Consider the following 18,194-nt stretch of genomic DNA (forward strand, 5'->3'; position numbering starts at 1 on the left):
GGGAGACGAGGACTTCAAAACGTAACCCAGCCACATCTGCTTGCTCTCGCAGGGAGCCAGAGAGGGGTAGAGTCCTCTCTGAAATGCTTCCTTTTCCTCCACAAGTAACTGAAAGTTTACCGCCACTGCTGAGCAGGAGGGTGAACTATAATTTTTTCCAGTGAATATCGAGCAAATGTATGACCCGCACCCATTCAAAAAATGAGGTTAACCTTGAAGACCTTATGCCAAGTGAAATAAAAGCCAGGCTCCCAAGGGTAAATCCTGTGTGATTCCACTCACATGAGGCACCTAGGCAGGCAGTGTCGTGGAGAAGGAGGTAGAATGGGGGTTGCCAGGGGCTGGGGGCAGGGCATGAGGAACTGGTCTAATGGGGACAGAGTTTAAGCTTTTCAAGATGAAGAGCTCTGGAGACGGACGGTGGTGATGGTTGCACACTGATGTGAATGTACTCAAGGCCCCTGAGCTGTACACTCAACAATGGTAAATGGGGTCAATTTTAAGTGATGTGTATTTTACCGCAATTAAAAAATTAAAATTCATTAACTTAGGGGCACCTGGGTGGCTCAGTCAGTTAAGCATCTGCCTTCGACTCAGGTCATGATGTCAGGGTCCTGGGATCGAGCCCCACGTCAGGTACCCCACTCAGTGGGGAGTCTGTTTCTCCCTCTCCTTCCGCCCCTCCCCCCACTCATGCTCATGCTCTGACACACTCTCTCTCAAATGAATAAATTAAAAAATCTTACAAAAATAAAAATAAAAATTCATTAATTTAAAAAACAAAATGGGGGTGCCTGACTGGCTCCATCATAGAGGATATAACTCTTGATTGCAGGGTTGTGAGTTCAAGTCCCACAGGGGGTGTAAAGATTACTTAAATATTTTAAAAAAATTAAAAATCTTTTTAAAAATAAATAAATATAAAAAACAAGATGATTACCTTTGAAGATTGGGGGGGGGGAAGAGCCACCAACCAAAAATTCTAAACCTACAGAAATACTTTAAGATAACTAAGAAATAGAAACATTTCCAGACTAACATAAAAATTTTAAAATTAACTGGATTTTGAAAATCAAGTATCAGTCATGTTTTCAGCATAAATCCCGGGGAAAGGAAGCCAGACAGTCATGCTGTGCGCTGACCTTCCAAGAAGGAAACACCACAACCACCACTGCCCGGCCATCGTTCCCTTCACCGTCTCTCGGGACGGTGATTCCCCAACTTTCCTGATGAATCCTGGGGCACAGATTAAATATACAGATTTCCAGGGCATCTCTTCATTGTGAGGGAGTAGGTCTGGGATTACACCCAGGTTCTGGGTTTTTATTAAGCACCACAATGACTCACAACAGAATCCAGTGACCCGCAGCCTGGCATATGTCCTGCTCACCCGTGATGGGCTCGGCAAGGACGCTGAACAGGTCCGTCGCCCAGCAGACACTCACCCAACCCCATAGTGTACACAGAGCTCCCTGCTTTTAAATGCCGTGCGCCGACAGCTGCTCTGTGGCCAAGTTACTGATAGCCGGCCCGCCCCACCTCTGCCATAAGCAAGTACATAACTGCACAGAATTACATGTCTGGGCACCAGATAACAGGCAGTGCAAGACAGATTCCTGAGGGAAGGGACACTCAAGAGGTCGACGCTACCGCTGTCTTGGCTCCCAGCCAGCAGACCATTTTCCACCTGCGGCCAAGAGCTGGATGAAGCCCATTCGGGCCAGCAGCCCCCATGGAGCTGAGGCAGAGGTGAGGCTGGGGTCCACCGAAGCAGCTGGCATCTCCGAGGATGAATGAAAGGGTCCTCCAAGTCCTGGGGCGAGGACGGGGTGCAGCTGTAAAGGTCTTAGCTGAGGGATGGGCTACAAAGGCCCAGGTCAACACGGCCTAAGGCTCACCAGAGAGCTGGTATGAGGAGTAACAAGCAGGGCAAAGGGGCCCTGAAGGTTAAGTTAGGGCCCTGGAGTTCTTGCCCAGGAAGAATGGAAAAACCTTACTAAATAAATGATTAACAAGGCTGGGATACAGCTGAGACACCAGGAAGACCATACCTTAGCATTAAAGACCACTCTCTGGAGCAGGGATTCTCAGCTGCGCCAATTTTTCCCCCACCTCCCAGGGGACATCTGGCGATGTCTGGAGACATTACTGGTTGTTATAACTAGAAAGATGCTACTGGCATGGAGTGGGTTGAGGCCACAGTTGCTGGTCACATCCTACAATGCATGGGAGGCGGGGGAGGTCCCCACCATCTCCCCTGCCCCGGAACAAAGCATCACATGTCCTAAACGCTGGTAGTGCGGAGGCTGAGAATCTCTTCTCTAAATCAGATTTGCTCTAGGCTCATCCCAGAAGAGATTAATACCCAGGCCTAACAAGTTCCCGCAAAGGACACAGAGCTTGAAGGTTGAAATCCACCAAGCTGAAGCTTGGAAAAAACCACCTTAGAATTCCCAAAAATATAAAGTAACAAAGCATAAATCAAGCCTACGCCAAGTTGAAAGACATCAGCCAGTAAGCGACCTATTAATGCAAAAGTCAACATTCCTCAAGACTATCAGAATGCAGACCTGCAGTGCATTCTTAATGCGCAATAAACTTTAAGTCTTAGACATGCAAAAAGAACCAAAAAAACAGGAAAATGTAAACTACAGCGAGAGAGAAAGCAGTCTTCATAATAAAAAGCAAATCCTCCAAATATATAAATAAAAAGAAAAAGAAAGTTTGACCCAGACATTGGATTTTTTAAAATTTTATGTTCAAAGAGTTGAAGGGAAATACAAGTAAACAGATCCTTGGCAGAAATATACAAACTGTAAAAAAGAGCAAAGTGGACATTCTATAACTGAAAAGTACAAAACTGGGGGGGGGGAACGCACTAGCTGGTCTTAGTAACAGTTTGAAGATAACAGAAAAGGTTGTCAGGTCGATTAGAAGAAAACTATCCAATCTTAAGAACAGAGAAAAAAACTGAATAAAGGGAAAAAAGAGGGAACTATGAGATACTTTCAAATGCTCTAACATACATGTAACAAGAATCCAAGAAAGAGGAAAAAGTGAGAATGGATCAGAATATTTTAGAAGATATAATGGCCAAATATTTCCCAAGATTTTAGAGAAAGAATTAAAGATCAAAAAGTTCAACGCACCCCAGGAGGCATAAATTCAAGGGAAATCACCCCTACAGTTCATTATCAATCTTCTAAAAATTGAAATTTTAAGAAGAAAATTTAAAAAAAAAAGAATTTTATTTATTTTTATTTTTTTTAATGATCTTTTATTATGTTAGTCACCATACAGTACATCCCCGGTTTCCAATGTAAAGTTCGATGATTCATTTGTTGTGTATAACACCCAGTGCACCATGCAATACGTGCCCTCCTTACTACCCGTCACCAGTCTATCCCATTCCCCCACCCCCCTCCCCTCTGAGGCCTTCAGTATGTTTCTCATAGTCCATAGTCTCTCATGTTACATTCCCCCTTCTGATTACCCCCCCTTAGAAAGAAAGAATTTTAAAACCTTCCAGAGAAAACAAACACACAGGAAGACACACAAAGAGAGTGAAGTCTTATCAAAAACAATGAAGGCCCAATGACAATGGAATGATATCCTTTACATAATAAAAGGGGTACAGGGAACTATTAATTCAGAATACAATATCCAGCCAGCATAGCCTTCAGAAACAAGGGAGGAAAAACAGATTTTCAGATAAACAAAAACAGAATTCATCGCTTGCAGACCTGTCCTTAGGAAATGCTGAAGGAGGGGCGACTGGGTGGCTCAGTCGGTTGAGCGTCTTGACTCTTGATTTCAGTTGTGTCATGATCTCAGGGGTGTGGGATCGAGCCCCCCATCAGGCTCCGCACTGAGCGTGGAGCCTGCTTGAGGTTTGTTCTCTCCCCCGCCCTCCCGCCAGCCCCTCCCCCCAGCTCGGGCTCTCTCTCTAAATAAGTAAATAGACAAAGGTTTCTCAGATAGAACACGGGCAGCCATAACCATTAAAAAAAAAAAAAAACCTGATAAACAGGCCTTCATCAAAACAAAAACTGTCCACTTCTCAAAAGATATTATTTTTTTAAAAAATAGAAAGGCAAGTCACAGACTGAAAGAAAATGTTTGTAATTTATATATCTAGCAAGTGCTGGAAGACCTTAGTTATAAGACATAAAGTGAAAGCTGAACATGTATTTAAGGCCTATTAGTAACACCTGGCATCTTTTAAAACTAACCCCTCACACACACACCAATTCGACAGAATGCCCGGGGAGAGGGATCTGGCATCAGTGTTGTTTTAAGAAATTTCCCCACATGCAGCCACCGTGCACCAGAGTTTGGGAACCACTTAGCTTAAATCCTACCCTTTCAGTGTGTACCACACCCCCGAGAACAGATAATGTATCTGATGGCAGAATCAGTCCTAGACCCTCGGAACTCTCCAGAGCAGGAATTTCCCCTTTAAAGAGAGCTAAACCAGGGGCGCCTGGGTAGCGCAGTCGTTAAGCGTCTGCCTTTGGCTCAGGGCGTGATCCCGGCGTTCCGGGATCGAGTCCCACATCGGGCTCCTCCACTGGGAGCCTGCTTCTTCCTCTTCCACTCCCCTGCTGTGTTCCCTCTCTCGCTGGCTGTCTCTCTGTCACATAAATAAAATAAAATCTTTAAAAAAAAAAAAAAAAGAGAGCTAAACCAAACAGCCTCTCCTTCCTTAACTTGCTTTGTCAGCCCCAACTCCTAAGAGAAAATTAAACCTGTACCCAATGCCTCCTCTTAGCTCCTCCCTAGCAAACTAGAACACTGACAAATTGCCCCTAGAGATTACCATTTCGCAAAATGCACAGGTCCAACTCAAGTTTACATCAAAATAAAAAGAAAAATGGAGGGGAAAATATGTTTAAAAAGAAGGATTTTAGGGACTCCTGGCTGGCTCAGTCGGTAGAGCATGCAACTCCTCATCTCAGGATTGTGAGTTCAAGTCCCACATTGAGTGCAGAGATTATAAATAAATAAACTTTTAAAAAAAAAGATTTTTGGGGCACCTGGGTGGCTCGGTCGTTAAGCGTCTGCCTTCGGCCCAGGGCGTGATCCGAGACCATGGGATCGAGCCCCATATCAGGCTCCCCCGCTGGGAGCCTGCTTCTTCCTCTCCCACTCCCCCTGCTTGTGTTCCCTCTCTCGCTGGCTGCCTCTCTCTGTCAAATAAATAAATAAAATCTTTAAAAAAAAAAAAAAAAGATTTTAAAGCATTAAACAATGTAAGAAGCATTACTAGCTCATTCTAATTTTGTCTGAAGTTACAAAATACTATTAGAAGAGAGATTCCAACCCAAGTATCCCACGCTTCCAGGGAGATGCCCCATTTCCATAAATATTGCACAGTTTCACCATGATGGTACTCTCAAGATGCCAGCCCCTCAACGTTTTCAGAAAGGAAACGTACGCACAGACTAATAGGCAAAATACTGGACCAAACCATATGAAATTGCTGTTTTTTAAGCGCTCGTCAGCTGAATATCTGCAATTCCATGTTATCCGGCCTAAATATAAAGCAACGCAGCGTGTCTACACTGAAAGGAAGTTCGTGTTAAATAAAAACAAAATCAAGTTCTGTCCAAGCACTACGGGCTTGACATCACATGGGTGAGATGCCAACAGACTTTCAGAAGGAGGTGGAGGGGTGGGGTGGACCCCCCCCTTCTCACGGTCAACACGCTCTGCTGCACAGGGTTTGGTTTGGTTTTTAAAACTCTGACTCCATTTCTTGCAGCGGGTTGCAAACATTGCTCAGGAGAAGCCAGAAGCTGGCTCTGCACCCTGCACGGGGCCCTTCTACTTCCTTCTCAGAGTCTGTGATAAAGAATGCCTCATGTCCTGACTGCCCATCTTAAAATACAACTGAGCTGGAGAAGGGGCTAGAAAGGAGAAGTAGGACGGTCAAGAGAAGAGGGTCTTAAGAGAAAACATTAGAAGAAAGGGGAAGAGTCCACTCAGAAAGACCAGGGGATCTGAATGGTGTAGATACACAAAAGCATGCCTTCTTCTCCAAATTACAGAAGTCTAAAAATTACACTGCAACTACACCCCCTAACACAACTACACCCCCTAATACAACTACATCCCTTAATGCAACTACACCCCTTACTGCAACTACACCCCTTAACGCAACTACACCCCTTAATGCAAATATGCCCCTTAACTACACCCCTTAACACAACTACACCCCTTAATGCAACTACACCCTTTAAATGATTAAAAGCACACTGAGGTAAGTAAAAATATTTCTCTACAGAAGTCACCCACTCGGGATGTGCGGCGTACATCTCAGTAGTCGATTCTCCTCATTCGTGCTAGTTGAGTGCTACAGTCACTGTGACCATGAATTCTACTAACTGCTCCCAGAGAAAATACAGAGTTCAGTTTCTGCCAGCCTTTGGTAACATTTTAACAACTGATCAATATACACAAAATCTGATGTGTTTCTATTTAAAGACATTGTATGTAGTGTCCATTGTTGACTCGTTAACATTGGACTCAAGCCAAAAGCACACTAACTCATAACCTGAACCGAGTTTGGGATGCCTGGGCGGCTCATCAGGTCATGATCCCAGGGTCCTGGGATCGAACCTCGCATCAGGCTCCCTGCTCAGCGGGGAGTCTGCTTCTCCCTCTCCCACTCCCCCTGCTTGTTCTCTGTGTCAAATAAATAAATAAGATCTTTAAAAAAATAAAAAATAAAAAAAAACACCTGAACCAAGCTTATCTAACACAAGCATTTTCTCCTTACCATGTGTCATATTTATCCCACAGGGCACATCACAGCCTTGTTGTGCTCAGAAACACTAGACGGCGTCTTAGCATTCTGTGTGGGGCCATTTTAAACAGCAAAATCACCAACAAAAAGCGCAGAAGTGCAGAAAACAGGCACTACATATAAACAGCCCACGCAAAGAACACTTGCTTACAGAATGGCAGCAGAAACAAGAAGGAGACCCCAGCTGGGAATATGCATGTCAAGTGATGCAAAATCTTAGTGACTATGTGCATGCCCACGAATGACCGTGAAAGAGCTCCAAGAATTGATTTTGGCGTTACAAATAAATTCTAGCAAGTAGGCAATCTGCAAACAAAGAATCTGTGAATAATGAGTTTACTGTACATAAACTCTTGCCAAGACAGATCCATGATAGCGGATAAAAGGAAACTCGGATGTTTGCCGGGAGTCCATTCATCTTCGAAGTTCAAGCAAAGAAAGACAACTACTCTCTCACAAACTATCCTTTGGGTAACTCTAAAGAAGGTGAAGATGAGAGTTTAGCCAGAATAAAAAGTATGGTCAAGTGATCCAAGTCTGTAAGGAAGTCTGCACCAAGGAACAAGGAGGGAGAACAGTGTCCATGAACTCAAAAGCTGACCGCTCTGGCTCTCCCTGGCATGCAGAGCAAACCAACCGTATGAAGGTCCACCATGGGAACTGCCACAGTTCTTCAAACTGGACACAGACTCAGGAAACCCAGGGCCAATCAGGCTCAATTAAGATCCTAAGGAAAGGGGCGCCTGGGTAGCGCAGTCGTTAAGCGTCTGCCTTCGGCTCAGGGCGTGATCCTGGCGTTCTGGGATCGAGCCCCACATCAGGCTCCTCTGCTGGAAGCCTGCTTCTTCCTCTCCCACTCCCCCTGCTTGTGTTCCCTCTCCCGCAGGCTGTCTCTGTCAAAGTAAATAAAATCTTCAAAAAAAAAAAATCCTAAGGAAAAATGCCCTATGCATTTTGTAATACAAGAAAATCTCTGTACCATAGGACAAGACCATCCTGATTAAGGAGAATGCCATCCTGGGTGACCCCTAGAACTAGAGACCTAGAACATTCAGGCTCACTTGCCCCCAAGCCTGAAGCCAAGGTCAGGTTGGCAAACTCGAGATCCATTTCCACCAGTGATGGGGCTGAAGATCACCCTCTGTCTTCAATCCGGGCTCACCCTGCCTGAAGCTACCATCTTCCCCCAGTCTAGCCCTACCTCCTCAGCTCTGAGCTGGGGAAGTAGCCCCTTGAGATTTGAAGCTGGACATGTCCTGCTTTTTTCTGTGGCCTGGACAAGAACAAAGATGGGAAGTAAGCCACTGGTCCCACGGCAGAGGTGATACCAGCCCATGCTGGGACTAGGACCCATGACTGGTGGTGACTTTCTCAAATGAGCAAGCATAATGCTCAAAACATCACTACAGTGAGGACCCTGTGTGCTTCATGCCAATCTGTTAACTTTATAAAAGACGCAGCTTGTGTTGCACAATCCCTTTATTTGGTAAAAAGTTCTAAAAAATAAATAAATAAATAAATAAATAAATAAATAAATAACCTATAGATTCGAGGAACCTAAATAGAACCCCATGGGCTGTGTCAACAGGCGACCAACCAGAACCACCCACCCAAACAAGATGTTGCAGTTCGTAAAAACTCCTCTTCATCTAGTCCTCACATTTCACAGAAAAATCATTGATCAAGTGGGAAAGTAAAATGATGCAGCCACTGAGGAAACGGGTCTGGCAGTTCCTCAAAAATTCACCATAGAGTGCAGCGATTCCACTTTGGGGAATGCACCCCAAAGAACTGAAAATACGAACTTGAAGAGGTGTTTGCACACGCACGCTCACGGCAGCATTATTCACTGTTGTCAAAGAAAGGAGCCAATCTCCCAAATGCCCACTGACAGATGAATGGGGAAACAAAACGTGCTCAGTGTTTAGCACGTACAGAATCTCCATCCGGGGAGACAATAAAGTTCTGGAGATGAAGGGTGGCATAGTGGAGACAGCTGCACAACAATGTGAACGTACTTTTAAATGTCACTGAATGGTACACTGCAAGAGTTAAAACAGTCAATTTTATGTTATGCATATTTTACAGGAAGGAAAGAAGACAAGCAGCAGGCAGGTATGCTCCAGACACGTGGCTGGCTCAGTTGGAGGAGCCTGCGACTCTTGGCCACAGGGTTGTGGGTTTGAGCCCCACGTTGGGTGCCAGAGATTCCTGTGTAATTTTACCAAAACTGTGCAAAGGTAAACAAGTGAAAAGCCGTTTTTAGATAGGATACATCCCGGGACATCATGCAATTTTACCAACTCCAACTACGAACTTAGCAGCCATTCCAGTGACGACACCAACCTGATGTTCTCCCAGAATCGGGGATTAGGAGGCAGGGCCCGAGCCCAAAGCACAAATGTTCGGAGGGGCCTCTCAGAGCTTTGCTGCAGTGCCAGCTTCTGCTCTAAGCCATCAGCCCACCTGTGATGAAAAAGTGTCTTATTTCTTCACCCAGCAGGATTCTAGACACAAGGCAGTGCCTGAGGACATCGGTCTTTCCCACGTTTCTGGAATTTCAGGTTACGCCTATAGTTTGACCCAAGCCAAGTCTTTGTAAGGGGGCAATTCTTTTAGGCTAATCAAGCCAGCAAATTAACACCTTTGGGAGATGTTTACATTCAGCAAATGTGCCAGATCAGATCAGATTTCCCAAAGGCCGAGTTCCAAAATGTTAGTGGAAAGAGGAAGAAAACCAGCAGCTCACCTGGGCAGCCAAGAGCTTTGTTGGACTGCATCGTCACCTCAAACCTGGCTCCCGTGGTTACGGTTTTCACAGGAGAGTCCCAGGGAAATGTCCTATTTATTGATGGGAGCAAAGCATGACCTAGCTAATTTATAGAGAAGTCGGGCCAGTCTCCTGAACGGTAGAAGCGACTGCAATAGAATAACCAGGAGGAGGAGGACAGCAACAAAGGCCCCATGACTGGGGTGGGCAGGCAGGGCTACCATTTCCACCTCACAGAGGAGGAACCCGGCGTTGCGTGCCACAGCCTACCCAAGACGGTACAAAGCCTCCAAGATTCACACAATTCCAAGATTAAGAAGACTCTGCCCATCTTGCGTTTTGCTAAGAAAAGTAGTCACGAGAAACAGAAGGCTTAGATAAGCAGCAACTAGGTAAAAGAAGCAATATTTTAAATTTAAATTGCTTGGCTTTAAATTTCAATAAGGATTTTGTTATTTTTAATAAAAACTGTATATGTTGGGCACCTGGCTGGCTCAGTCAGAAAAGCATGGGACTCGATCTCAGGGTTGTAAGCTTGAGCCCACACTGGGCGTAAAGGTCACTAAAAAAAAAAAAATTAAAAAATACTGAATATATATAAGGTGTAATGTCGTATTTTGACAGACATACATTGAAAACTGAGTATCACAGTCAAGCTAATTAACACATCCATCACTTTACATAGTTATCCTTTTGTGTATATGGCGGGAACACTTAAGATCGAACTCTCTTAGCAAATCTCAAGTATACAATACAGTTAAAATGAAGTGTTTTTGTTTTTAAAGCAAACGGTCCAAAGCAAAGAGATATCCGGGGTCCAGTTTGTAAAGCGCTCTTCAGCTCTTGCCATTCTTCTGTCTCTGGCAACTCCTTGGCAAAGACACCAGAAATCCTCACTCCCTTCATAATACTCAAGACCAGGGTAAACTATGAGAGAATTTTATGGCATTTCTCAATACAAAAACACTGAACTCATCAAACCGGGTCTTGTCATTAAAACTGCTACAATGTACAATAAAGGAGAAGAAAATAGTGCAGAAAATAATAACTTGAATGGAAAGCAACATAAAGAAGAACGTAAGTTCTCTCCAAAATTACTAAAAACAACGTAAAGTTTAAAGTTTCATCCCAAACATCAACTATTTTCTTTAATACTATTAGAAACAACCCGGGCGCCTAGGGTGCTCAGTCGGTTAAGTATCTGCCTTCGGCTCAGGTCCGATCCCAGGGTGCTGGGATGGAGTCCTACATGGGGCTCCCTGCTCAGCAGGGAGTCTGCTTCTCTCTCTCCCTCTACGCCTGCCCGCTGCTCCTTCTCTCTCAAATAAACAAATAAAATCTTTAAAAAAAAAAAAAAAATACAGCCATAACTACAGAATACAGTGAATGTGTTTGACATGGACTTTATTTTTCTTTAATTAACACAATTATACTGAACATGGTTAAATGGTTCATTTAAAAAAAAAACAATTATTCCTTCTCTCAAATACAATCTTTTCTCTGAGATTCAATTTTATAGATCCAATTTCACAGAAGGTCATTTGTAAAATACAATTTTGATGTAAATGAAAGTTTTAATCCACAACAACAAACTTTCCATTAAGTACAACTCTGAGATTTAGACATGAAAACACTGGAAATTTTTCATGCCTAAATCAATTCGATACTTATTTTTGATACTTATTTTTTAATTAGATTCCATTACCAACAGAGTCTTTTGCAACAGCGCATGGCCAAAAATGATCAAAGGCAGCTCTGACCTGATCTCAACAGAAAACTTCCACTGTATATCAATAAAGTTCACTTAAAAGGGGGAAAAAAATGCCCCTGCTATAAATAATAAGCTTCTCTCGTAAGGTATAAATGATTCTAGGGGCACCTGAGTGGCTCAGTCGGTTAAGTGTCCAACTCTTGATTTTGGCTCAGGTCATGACCTCAGGGTCCCGAGACAGGCCCAGAGTCAGGCTCCGCGTGGGGTTCCACACTGGGCGTGGAGCCTGCCTGGGATTCTCTTTCTCTCCCTGTGCCCCTCCCCCGCCCCTGAAATAAATAAATAAATAAATAAAAATAAGATCCTATTTACAAAATTTTTAATTTACGAACTTCCCAAAATGCTTTTGATGCTTCGGGTGAGGCAGACATTCTGACACCAAATGGCACTTACCTTCCGATAAATCATATGGCACATGGCGACTCGCAGCCTCATGCCGGCGCACTGAACATGATAGAAGTATAAATGATGCATGATGGCCAGGATGAGTGTGCAGACGGCCAGCGCCGTGGTATAGGCGTAGGCTTCGTGCAAAGCCACAGAACTAGTGGAATCATGGTTTTCAAAATAATTAATAATTTTCCCCAAAAATATGGGCTGGATTACTTTGATGCCTTCCTAAAAGGAAAGGAGAAAGCCGTAATTAGAAATACAGGTCCTACCAGTTTTTCTCAACATAGCTCTGCGTTTATTACTAGCAGGTTAAAAAGGCATTTTAACAAAGCGCTACATTCATCACTCATCCCAAAGAAAAACAGAACTCCTCTCTTATGTATGACAAGCAGATAATAGTTTAACCTTAAGCCAAATTCTAAGTGCAAAAGCCATAAACCTTTAGATCGTCATGCTTGGGTACACCATGGGTGCTCGATAAATACTGCAACCCACGTTTAGAACGCATCTGGCAGACTATCAGATAAGTCTTGGCCCAAGATGAATAAGAAAAAAAGTGGCAAAGGAAGGGTAAGGCCTGTGCTCACAGGCGGGAAGCCCTGGCTCACAGCCTGCCTGTTGGGGCTCCACTGTCAACGTCCCAGTCCAAAGCAAAGTCGCGAAGGGCTGGCTCACAGGACGCACGCTCTTGCAACCCCTTCTGCATGAAAAGAGCTTTGGTGAATGGAGATATGGGCGCAAACACAGATCCGAGGAAAGGTCCCTCCACTCTTGCCCAACCCCAAATTCCACATGTCAGTAGATCAAAAGAATGGAGTCCAGTCGCCAACTTCTGCTGCAGTAAGGAAAAGGACCAGGCTCAGGAGGCTCGCAGGTTCAGGGCCGTCGCTTTCAAATGTCTCTACCCCCTAGAAGCTGAGCACTGCCGCCTTGGAGTCAAAAATTTAACATGGCAGAAGGCAAGCTCAAAATAATTCCACCCATGGTTCACCATCCATGGTCCGCCATCAGCCATACATTGTGGGGGCTAGTTTTGAAAAATTGTAACAATCCTCCATTCCCCAAGGCAAAAAATTAAAATCCTACACCGCTGAGTTAAGGAAGCCCTGGGGCTTACCTCCTGAGTAAGACTTAGGGAAATAAAGGCCAAGGACATGGCAAACCTTGCCGCTCCATGCCAGATGGCCACTCCACCCCACAACCTACGTCCACTCTCGTAAGGTCCCTTCCTATGGCAACAAAGAATACCAAACACTCGGAGCAAATGCCTGTCACCAAAAGTAAACACGCAGGCCCTCCACCTCACTTCATCTAATGCCAAAACTCTGGAAATCTTTCAAGAACTCGACTTTGAAACAAACATTTCCTCTTGAGCAATCTGTCCTTATTAACACAGACATGGCAAACAACAAACAGGTTTGTTTCTGGTGGCCCTCCTCCGTCTGTCCCAAGTGAGGAACCCATACCACAAAAGGGCAAGGGAACCCCACAAAAACCAAACCCAAAACGCAACTAACATGCATTTTCTTCTCAACCAACTAGTGCCCCTCAGGCTATCTACAGAAAGCTGTTCCCATCCCTGTGATGGGTGTGACATTATAAACCCCAACGCTGCACACTCACGCACACATTCGTTCACAAACTTCACCGCCAGCCTCGCCTCTCATGAGGTCATGGCACTTTTGTGCTACAAGGAAATGCTGCTCATTGAAGACCATCAGATCTCAAGAATACAAAGGCTCACTGTTACGTGTCCAGCATGCCCAATCATTCGTCCCAAGAAGCAGTGAGAGTTTATGAAAGTAACCCAAATATAGTGGGCCATGAAACAGTTTATGGGATTACTGAGATGAAAATCTGGAGGCTTACACAGCGAAGCAAGAATATCGAATTGTACACATGGGTGGTCCCAGCCCAGGTCAGCAGCACGCCACCCAGGGGCTGTCCACCAGGAGCCCAGAGCTAACACCTGCTGGCCCAAACTTTCCTAAAACTTCGGATCGTCTCTGGGATGCAGTGTTTGTTGACTGGTCCTCAGCTCTCCATTTGGGCCTAACATGGGCATGGGTATAGGAAAATATAATCAGAGTCACCCATCAGAGAGAAAACCCATAGATGCAACAAACCCAGTGAAAAAGAGCACAAAATAAAGACAGGACATTACCACCCAAGCCCCTGGATTTTTCTGCTGGCAGGACCTAATAATCGATCAAACAGGTTCACTAATGAATAATGCTAGCTCACGGCCCCTACCGTCCCACTCATCCGTCCATTCCTGATCCTCTCCCTCAACTATGAAGAAATAAAACCAGAAAAATGTGTATTATCAAACTTGAAATTAACCATATTACAACTTTCTGAAGAGCGGGAGCAAGGTCGAAAATTGCTCAAACATGCCCATCTTTTGACAGTCATCTCTGCCCGGTGAAGATTCTTCCCACAAACCAACTGAGAATACAGTCTCTATTCTTCCTTCACAAGAATTCTTCTTGATCATAAAACCATAAGGGATTTTTAGAAGAGCCCAACAGGATACCACAACACCCCTTGGTTCAAGGTCCTACCGGAGTTTCAGAGTCTTCGAGGCAGGTACTTCTTAATGGGGTATTTGGCACTCAGCTCCCTGAAACACACCTGACATTTCAACCCCACCTCTTGCTTCTTAGGGTAACTTATCACACGGCTAGATGCCAAAACTTCCCCCACGGACACAGTTGTCCCGTGTAGGGGAAACATTTCTTGCCCAACCCCACCATGCCTGATCCGTGAGAAAAGAAAGAAAACACGGGAAATAGAAATAAGCTATCAGACAAAGAAAAAATGATTGAGTGGAAACATAACAGCAAACAAGGGAGCCTGTTTGGAACAGCCCCTCCCAACTTCCTGCTTTTTCCTATAAAAAGAGCATTTGGCAGGCTTGCCTATTGGTTTGGCCAGAGCTTGCTAGCCCCAAGTTGCAACTGTCTGCCATCCCTGAATAAACCCATTTTTGCCAGTGACATAACTGGGAAGTTCTATTTTTAAGGTTAACAGAGAGAAAGCAGTGAATGAACACAGGAAGAATGAGAACCACCCCATTTTGCAACCGTCTAGTAAATCAGGATCTTGAGCAATGACCATGAATAGTGCTAACATCACCCGCACAATACAGACAAGCAGACACGATGTACGTAATAAGCGGGGCGCACCACCAGACCTACGAAGTAAACCTGCCAAAGAGAAGAAGAAAAAAGGAGGCAGAGCAAGCTTCAGATCTCACCACCAACTTAACGTTCCAGAGAAACATGTTCAGTGACACAGGGCCTAAGTTATGGGCCAAATCCCGGACTGTGGGAATCTCTACAGGACAAACAACTTGGTGTCGAGTATTCGATTTGAAAAAATAAATAAAATTATAGTGAGAGAGAATGGAAAGGAACCTAAACAACTCTTATCAGCCAAAGGCACCTGATTTGGATACGGATTCAAACTGCAAGGGAAAAAAAAGAGAAATGTGAGCACTGGCTAGATACTGATGACACCCAGCATCAGCGTTCATGTTCATGCATAATAATGGCATTAGCTTACATAGGGGAGAGAGTCCATAGCGTTGGAAGACACACACTAAAATACAGATAAAACGATGAGGTACTAAAAACTGCTTGAAAATTGAAAATAATCTTGGGAAGCATGAGAGTGAGTGGGGTCCAATGGGCCAAGACCGGTCATGAGTTGATACCCACTGCAACTGGCTTAGGGGGACATGCAAGCTTAATCTGCAGGGGAGGAATAGCCATCTTGCCTCGACCCTTCTGAGCTCTGGGCTGAGATCCTCTGTAAAAAAAGATTAACAGGAGAGAAACAAACAGAAGTTTACTACCAGGTATATCTCTAGCATACATGAGAGAGCCCCAGGAAAACGGAGTAACCCCCAGAGGCCAGACCCACCGCCATGGGGGGGGGACACAGTTAATAGGAAAAGCGTGGGAAACAGGGGTAAGGCTTGGTTGTGCAGATTTAAGTCGTCCTAAAGACTTCTCTGTGGATAGGAGGCTCTTGTGATTGACAGCCACCCCTGTCTTCCTGGCACAGAGGGAGACATCCTTACAAATGGAGGTTTCCTTTATAAAATTAACTGTCCCTTACAGAAGGGTAACTTCTGCTCTGTTTTCAGAGCTTCTGCAGCTGATGCTTCTCAAAACCAATCCACTCAGGGGCACCTGGCTGGCTCAGCTGGGGGAACATGAGACTCTTGGCCTCAGCGTTGTGAGTTCAGGCCCCACACTGGGAATGGAGCCTGTTTCAGGCCCCCCCCTGGGAAAGGAGCCAAAAAAAAAAAAAAAAAAAAAAAAAAAAATCAGCTCAAAATGGTCTGTATCCCAAAGAGGCATGTTCTGGGATGGCATGTTCTGCAACTCTTCAATCATATTCTAGGTTTGTATTTTTGAAGTATTCTTAAAAAGCCGCGGGGGCAGTGGGGGAGAAGCCGTGTGTGACAGTGTATGAAGCAGTTGACAGAGGAGCACAGATCTGTTGTCAGAGAAAAAGCACTTGTCTCGGCTCCCTGACCATTGTGGGTGGGGGCCCCGGCAAGAGAAGGTGTCAGGACAGAATGCAAAGAGCACTCATCCAGCAACCGGAAGGTTTTGCTTCAGAAACCAGGCTGGTCACTTGCATGTCACATGACCCTAAGTCCATCCATGGCCTCCTGAGCCGCCGTATCCTTATCCATGGAAATTCCTGCCTGGTCTACTTCAGAGGGATCCACGGACAAGTAAATGGGATGCAACAGCTCACAGTGTCCGAAAACCAGCATCAAAAGCAGTATAAACTAAGATCACCCTTAGGATACACGAGTCCCGGGAGAGACCTAGTCCATTCTCTTGGCAGAGGCTAGTTTCACACAGGCCTTGGAAAACCCACTGCTCCCCTACAGGCAACAATGGTAGAACAAGAACTCTTGGAGGAAAGTCACTCATAAAAGCCAACTTTTCTGGGGAGTTGCCAGAAGTTTCACGTCTAAGCAGATTTTTTTTTTATTTAACCATTATGAATATAATCTTTTTAAAAATGAGACACTCCTTCCCTGACATCTCAAACAGAATGCGTGAGAGGCATTACGTTTGTTTGTCACTCGGGGTCATCGCTGTGGATACCACTAAACGAACCCTGCACACCCAAGAGCAGGCAGGGCATACACAGCGGGTGGCCCTGCCGGTCTCCTCCGAGGCTTCATCTCGCCCTGCCCTGCCGTCCTTCATGGATCTTCCTGGCCCTCGTGTTGGCTACCAGCAGCCACTCCTCAGCCCCCCAGGGCTAAACAGACGTGAGGGGGCTTGGAACAAAGAGTCGGGAGGGGCGCCTGGGTGGCGCAGTCGTTAAGTGTCTGCCTTCGGCTCAGGGCGTGATCCCGGCGTTATGGGATCAAGCCCCATATCAGGCTCTTCTGCTGTGAGCCTGCTTCTTTCTCTCCCACTCCCCCTGCTTGTGTTCCCTCTCTCGCTGGCTGTCTCTATCTCTGTCAAATAAATAAATAAAGTCTTTAAAAAAAAAAAAAAAAAGAGTCGGGACATAAATGCAAAGGCCCAGGACAGTTCTCAAGGAATCAGCCCTGAGTCGAGGCACAAACTATGGGGGGGTGGGGGGGACACACGACGGGACTCAAAAGGATTTTGTTTACTTCTTGCCCATCAGCTGAGTTCCAGCCTGAAGATGAAGGCCAACATTGGCCTCCCTGCAGCCTCCACCTGGATCAGAAACAATTAACAAAAGCAGCCTCAGACAAAGACCAAGTCACTGCTCAATGCCGGCAGCCACCTGGGGCCATTTCCGAGGGTCACAGGTAGAGGACCCAAGCCCTCGGCCACCCCTCCCCTCTCAGGGCAAGGGGACTGGGAAAACCCACCCACTAACACACCAGCAGGCAGAGACCACCTCTCTCACAGATAAGGCACCGGGCGGTGTGTAAAGAGCCTTCAGGCTCCTGCTCCCTACCCTCGGGGCTCTGGGCAGGAGGGCACTCGCTCTGTCCCCACCACATCCCCATGGAGGTGCACACGGGGGCCAGGCGTGCCGGGAGCTCGCTGGCTGTTCCATTCTGCTTAGTGCTGGCCTGCAAGAACGCCGTGTTCGACGTCAGCATGGAGCTTGCTTCTGCGAGCCTTACAAGCATTCCTCAATTCTCACAGGACAGAGATTCTCACCCCTTTGAAATCCAACCCCCAAAGTCTCGCCCTGGCCTGCATCACCCTGCCTCTCCCCACTGGTAGCTGCCAGCAGTGCCCGGGGACGGCCCTGCCCACACTTTGCTTGGTAACACGACACTGCTTGCAAACCATGGATAATCAGTGAGCCTCAAACTTTTCAGAAAATCCTCAAGTTGAGTTTAGAAACTCCTACCACCTGAAATACGAAGACCAACAAGCAGCAGGAAAGATGACAATACGGGAAGCTGCCCCATTAGCCCACTAGCA

General features: G+C 45.6%; 1 protein-coding gene across 1 annotated transcript in view; it reads right to left on the bottom strand.

The window, feature by feature from the left end:
- Window positions 1-18,194, bottom strand: part of ABCC4 (ATP binding cassette subfamily C member 4) — a 235,105-nt gene that overhangs the window by 171,121 nt on the left and 45,790 nt on the right. The window contains exon 4 of the mRNA XM_040623855.1: window positions 11,743-11,967. Coding sequence (XP_040479789.1) covers window positions 11,743-11,967 — 225 coding nt within the window. The remainder of the gene's footprint in view (window positions 1-11,742; window positions 11,968-18,194) is intronic.

The sequence above is a fragment of the Ursus maritimus genome, unplaced genomic scaffold (assembly GCF_017311325.1).
Source record: "Ursus maritimus isolate PB19 unplaced genomic scaffold, ASM1731132v1 scaffold_10, whole genome shotgun sequence".
Taxonomy (NCBI): domain Eukaryota; kingdom Metazoa; phylum Chordata; class Mammalia; order Carnivora; family Ursidae; genus Ursus; species Ursus maritimus.